The sequence below is a fragment of the Apus apus genome, chromosome 29, assembly GCF_020740795.1.
Source record: "Apus apus isolate bApuApu2 chromosome 29, bApuApu2.pri.cur, whole genome shotgun sequence".
In the NCBI taxonomy this organism is placed as follows: Eukaryota; Metazoa; Chordata; class Aves; order Apodiformes; family Apodidae; genus Apus; species Apus apus.
The window spans coordinates 332,077-338,076 of record NC_067310.1 but is presented as its reverse complement, the minus strand read 5'-3'; the positions used below and the strand labels follow the sequence as shown (position 1 = coordinate 338,076).

The following is a 6,000-nucleotide window of genomic DNA, read 5'->3' as shown; positions in this document are numbered from 1 at the left end:
CTGGACCTACTCAAGACCCCCAAAGACCCCTTGAGAACCCCCTGAAGACCCCCCCCCCGCCCCCGCCATGGACCTCCCCAGGCCCAGAGGGTGGTGTCCTAGCCCTGGCTCCTTGTCCCTCAACCCCACCTTCTCCCCAGGCTGTGGGAAGCTCACGGGGGTCAGTCACCCCATCACCATCCGGGCCTCGGGGTCCCGCTTCGGCTCCTGGATGACGGACACGATGACGCCCAGCGCCGACAGCCGGGTGAGCCGGGGGGGGTGGGCACCCACCCGGGGGTCCTGGGGGGCTCCACCACCATGGGTGGTCCTTGGGGGAGCTCCATGGATGGTCTTCAGGGGGCTCCACCTCCATGGGTGGTCCTTGGGGGGGCTCCATGTCCATGGATGGGCCTTGGGGTGCTCCACATCCATGGATGGGCCTTGGGATGATCCATGGATGGTCTTTGGGGTTCTCCATGTCCATGAATGGTCCTTCCGGTGCTCCACATCCATGGATGGTCCTTGGGATGGTCCATGGATGGTCCTTGGGGTGCTCCATGTCCATGTCAGGTCTTTGGGGTGCTCCATGTCAGGTCCTTGGGGTGTTCCATGTCCATGGATGGTCTTTGGGATGCTCCACATCCATGGATGGTCCTTGGGATGATCCATGGATGGTCCTTGGGGTGCTCCATGTCCATGTCAGGTCTTTGGGGTGCTCCATGTCAGGTCCTTGGGGTGTTTCATGACCATGGATGGTCTTTGGGGTGCTCCACCTCCATGGATGGTCGTTGGGGTTCTCCACATCCATGGATGGTCCTCGGGGTGTTCCATGTCCATGTCAGGTCTTTGGGGTGCTCCATGTCAGGTCTTTGGGGTGCTCCATGACCATGGATGGTCTTTGGGGTGCTCCACTTCCATGTCAGGTCCTTGGGGTGCTCCATGGGTGGTCCTTGGGGTTCTCCACATCCATGGATGGTTCTCAGGGTGCTCCATGGCCATGTCAGGTCCTTGGGGTGCTCCATATCCCTGGATGGTCCTCGGGGTGCTCCATGGATGGTCCTTGGGGTTCTCCACATCCATGGATGGTCCTCAGGGTGCTCCACGTCCATATCAGGTCCTTGGGATGGTCCATGGATGGTCCTCGGGGTGTTCCATGTCCATGTCAGGTCTTTGGGGTGCTCCATGACCATGGATGGTCTTTGGGGTGCTCCATGTCCATGTCAGGTCCTTGGGGTGCTCCATGGATGGTCCTTGGGGTGCTCCACATCCATGGATGTTCCTCAGGAGGTTCCTACACCCCCGGTGGACCCTCGAGGGGGGGGAGGGGGGGTGTTCCTTGGATCCCACCATGGTGCAGCTGAAGGTCCCACCCCCTTTCTGACCCCCCCCCCGTGCTGCAGGTCTGGTACATGGACGGTTACTACAAAGGTCGTCGCGTCTTGGAGTTCCGGACCTTGAACGACTTCGTGTCGGGTCAGAACTTTGTCCAACACCTCCTGCCCCACCCTTGGGCTGGCACCGGCCACGTGGTCTTCAATGGGTCCCTCTACTACAACAAATACCAGAGCAACGTGGCCGTCAAGTACCACTTCAGGTCCAGGAGCGTCTTGGTCCAACGGAGCTTGGCGGGCGCCGGGTACAACAACACCTTCCCCTACTCCTGGGGTGGCTTCTCCGACATCGACTTCATGGTGGACGAGAGCGGCTTGTGGGTGGTCTACACCACCAACCAGAACGCTGGCAACATCGTGGTGAGCCGGGTGGACCCTCAGACCTTGGAGGTCCTGAGGAGCTGGGACACGGGTTACCCCAAGAGAAGCGCTGGGGAGTCCTTCATGATCTGCGGGACCCTCTACGTGACCAACTCCCACCTGGCTGGGGCCAAGATCTACTTTGCCTACTACACCAACACCTCCAGCTACGAGTACACGGACATTCCCTTCCACAACCAGTATTCCCACATCTCCATGCTGGACTACAACCCCCGGGAGAGGGTTCTCTACACCTGGAACAACGGTCACCAGGTCATCTACAACGTCACCCTCTTCCACGTCATAAAGACCTCGGGGGAGATGTGACCTCACGTTGGGACTCCTCCTGCTTTTCTTTTTTTTTGTTGTTGGCCTCCAGAGGATGGAACCTTCTTCCTCCTCTTCCTCCTCTTTGGTTGCTCTTGGTGGTTTCACCCCATGGTTGGTGGCGCATGGAGCTTCTGCCTTCATTGGAGGTGACCTTGGTTGGGTTCCCTTCATCTCCTTTGTCGATTTACGTTCTTGGTTTGGATGGCAAATAAAGACCCCAAATGATCTCTCGGACGTTTGATGAGGCTCCTGCTGGTGGTTTTATGGTCCTCCCCAGTTAAAAGGAATGAATGAATGAGTGGTGGTCACTAGGGTGGGGTGGTGGCCCTTGTTCTCCTGCCTTTGGATGAGAGGCCAACAAAGCTGGGGAAGCAGGAACCTGGGGAGAGGAGGGAACTTCTGCCCAGGGGTGAGGAGAGGAGGAGGTGATGGAAAGGGTGGAGGAGATGGAGGGAATGGAGGTGTGGAGGAGATGGAAGGGGATGGAGATGGGTGGGGATGGAGGAGATGGGTGGGGATGGAGGAGATGGAAGGAGATAGATGGAGATGGATGGGGATGGAGGAGATGGATGGGGATGGAGGAGATGGAGGAGATGGATGGGGATGGAGGAGAGGGAAGGGGATGGAGGAGATGGAAAGAGATGGATAGGGATGGAGGAGATGGATGGGGATGGAGGAGATGGAAGGGGATGGAGGAGATGGATGGGGATGGAGATGGAAGGGATGGAGGAGATGGAGGAGATGGATGGGATGGAGATGTGGAGGAGATGGAAGGAGATATGGATGGGGATGGAGGAGATGGATGGGGATGGAGGAGATGGAAGGGATAGAGGAGATGGATGGGGATGGAGATGGATGGGGTGGAGGAGATGGATGGGATGGAGATGTGGAGGAGATGGAGGGGGCAGAGGGGATGGAGGAGATAGATGGAAGGGGGGGGAGTGGGACTGGGGGTGGAATGGGAAGTGGGACTGGTGGGAGTGGGAAGGGTGGGAACGGGAAACAAGATGAGTGGGGAATGGGGCTGGTGGGATGGGAACTGGAGAAAGTGGGAAAGGAACTGGTGGGGAATGGTGGGAGGAGTGGAACTGGTGGGTGTGGTGGGACTCCATCCTTGTCTCCATCCCTGTCTCCACCCCAGCTCCTCCCACCCCAGCCCAGGTGGGACAGGCTGAGGCTTTATTAGAAGCTCTGCTGCCCAGAGGAGGACTCAGATCCTCTTCCTCCTCCTCCTCCCAGAAGATGCACCCAGGTGACAACATCTCCCGCCCCTTCAAGCAAAGGAAAAGCCTTGGTAGGTCTCTGGGATGAAGGTGATGAGATACTGGGGTGGAGGTGACCACCAGAGTGGAGATACTGGGATGGGCTTCACCCCTTCCTCCTCCTCCCCCACAGCCACCAGGATGCAGGAGGTGACCCAGATCCGCCTCAAATACCCCAACAAGATCCCGGTGAGCAACCAAAACCCTTGGAGAACCTTTGCTGAAGACTTTAGAAGACCTCACCTCCTCCAGGAGAGGTCCCAGAACCTCCTCCTCTTCCTCCACCACCACCTTCTCCCTCCTCCAGGTGGTGGTGGAACGTTACCAGAAGGAGAAGACCTTACCCCCCTTGAGCAGGACCAAGTTCCTGGTGGGCCAAGACCTGCCCCTCTCCCAGTTGGCCACCACCCTTCGGTAGGTGGGTGAAGAAGGTGGTGGGACCACGGGGAGGGTTGTCCTGAGCCCTGGACCTGGGCAGGAACCTGGTTTAGATACAACTTGGAAGCCACTTGGGCTCCTTCACTGGCCAAGTTGTCCTTGGGCAACTCTTCAGGCTCAGCAATGAACCCTGGTAATTAGCATTTTTTAATGAGCCAATTAATGTTCTTGCCTCCACAACCTGGTTGAGATAATTAGCTCTTGGACTTGCTCATTAGGGGCAGGTCATTAGCAGCCCTGGGTCTAATTAGCCCCAAAATGAGCAACGAGGTGGCAGCTGATTGGAAACCTTTTGGGTTCTTCAACCAAGGAGCAACATCTCCTGGTGGAGGGGGGGGGACAAGTTGGGGGTGACACCTGGGGCTTGGTGGGACATCTTCCTTGTTGGAAGGAGCCACCCAACATCTGGGCCACCACAACGTCCCCATGGATGGGTCTTCCCCAGGGTTGGGAGTTGGTGGGATGTGTTTTGGGGTCATAGCCCCCACCCTTCTTATCTGTGGGTGCTGGTGGGCACCCAGGTCTTGTTGGAAGGAGCCACCCAACATCTGGGCCACCACAATGTCCCCAGGGATGGGCCTTCCCCAGGGATGGGTGGTCCCCAGGGATGGTCCCCATGGCAATACCCACCTTCCCCTCGGCAGGACACAACTCTGTTTGGCCTCCTCCCAAACCTTCTACCTGCTGGTGGACAACAAAGGGTTGCCCAACATGGCCATCACCATGCAGGAGCTCTACCAGGCCAACAAGGATGAAGATGGCTTTCTCTACCTGACCTACGCTTCCCAGGAGATGTTTGGCAGCTCTTCCCTCAGCCCATCAGCACCTGCTTGACCCCCCCCCCCCCAAAAAAAAAGCCCCACCCCACCACCTTGGGGTTGATCATCTCAGGCCTCCACTTCTGGTGAGGTTGGGGCTGGATCTTCCCACATCTGGGCTCAAAGATCTGTGGAGAACACCACGTGGTGGTGGGATCCCAACCTCACCTTCTGGTTTCCCCTCATCCATGGGAAGGTTCTTCTCCTCCTCCCAGGATCTTCTCAAGGGCTTTTTTCCCCCCCCTTCTCATAAATTTTGGCCTCCTCTTGAGCTCCTGCCCCCAACCCCCCCAGTAGGACCATTTTGGTGCTGGTTTGCTGGTGGAACCTCCATGTTCTTGAGATGAATCCAGTGAAATTCAACTCTCTGGGGCATCCAAAGGGACCTTCTGAAGCCCACGTTTCATTTTGGGTCTTTCTCCCTGGGTTGTTTTTTTTTTGGGATGGGGGGGGGGGGGGGGCTGGGAAAAACATCCTGGAAAGGACCTTCTTGTGGAGAAGGACCTTCTTGTGGAGAAGGACCTCCCACCTCCCCCTCCTCTGCAAACTGGGGGGGTTTGACCCCCCCAAAATCCCCCCAAGATCCCTCCAAGGAGCTCAAAGCTGGAATATGAATCAACCTGGATGTTCCCTTCCCCTTCCCATCATCCCCCCACCAAATTCCAGCCTTTCCCAGTCCCAAACTGGTTGGTCGCCCCCCCGGAATATTTTGGGTGTGTTTTGTGTTAAAATGTGAATTAAAAAAGAGCTCAAATTAGATCATCAGCATCAGCAGGAGCTTTGATGGGCTGAGGGACCTGGATCCATGGGTTGAGGGACCTGGAGAGGTTGGATCCAGGGGCTGAGGGACCTGGAGAGGTTGGATCCAGGGGCTGAGGGGCCTGGAGAGGTTGGATCCAGGGGCTGAGGGGCCTGGAGAGGTTGGATCCAGGGGCTGAGGGACCTGGAGAGGTTGGATCCAGGGGTTGAGGGACCTGGAGAGGTTGGATCCAGGGGTTGAGGGACATGGAGAGGTTGGATCCAGGGGCTGAGGGACCTGGAGAGGTTGGATCCAGGGGTTGAGGGACCTGGAGAGGTTGGATCCAGGGGCTGAGGGACCTGGAGAGGTTGGATCCATGGGCTGAGGGACCTGGAGAGGCTGGATCCAGGGGTTGAGGGACCTGGAGAGGTTGGATCCAGGGGTTGAGGGACCTGGAGAGGTTGGATCCAGGGGTTGAGGGACCTGGAGAGGTTGGATCCAGGGGCTGAGGGACCTGGAGAGGTTGGATCCATGGGCTGAGGGAGCTGGAGGGGTTGGATCCAGGGGCTGAGGGACCTGGAGGGGTTGGATCCAGGGGCTGAGGGACCTGGAGAGGTTGGATCCATGGATTGAAGCTACAGAAGGACCTGGCTGGGTGGTCTCCATGGGTTGAGGCCATT

General features: G+C 57.8%; 2 protein-coding genes across 2 annotated transcripts in view; both read left to right on the top strand.

Moving 5' to 3' along the window:
• The window catches only part of OLFM2 (olfactomedin 2), a 10,823-nt gene extending 8,526 nt beyond the window's left edge, over positions 1–2,297 (top strand). The window contains 2 exon segments of the mRNA XM_051641556.1: positions 141–247; positions 1,383–2,297. Coding sequence (XP_051497516.1) covers positions 141–247; positions 1,383–2,060 — 785 coding nt within the window. The 3' untranslated portion in view covers positions 2,061–2,297.
• A 1,008-nt stretch (positions 2,298–3,305) lies between these two features.
• On the top strand, positions 3,306–4,597 carry LOC127395097 (microtubule-associated proteins 1A/1B light chain 3C-like). The gene is made up of 4 exons (XM_051641555.1): positions 3,306–3,357; positions 3,459–3,514; positions 3,633–3,739; positions 4,408–4,597. Exons 1-4 carry the CDS (start codon positions 3,306–3,308, stop codon positions 4,595–4,597), a joined length of 405 nt encoding a protein of 134 aa, XP_051497515.1.
• Positions 4,598–6,000: the final 1,403 nt, after the last annotated feature.

Coding starts and splice junctions, on each gene's coding strand:
- LOC127395097 (XM_051641555.1), top strand. CDS start 3,306: ATGCACCCAGGTGACAACATCTCCCGCCCCTTCAAGCAAAGGAAAAGC. Junction 3,358..3,458: donor CAAGCAAAGGAAAAGCCTTG/GTAGGTCTCTGG, acceptor CCTCCCCCACAG/CCACCAGGATGCAGGAGGTG. Junction 3,515..3,632: donor AATACCCCAACAAGATCCCG/GTGAGCAACCAA, acceptor TCCCTCCTCCAG/GTGGTGGTGGAACGTTACCA.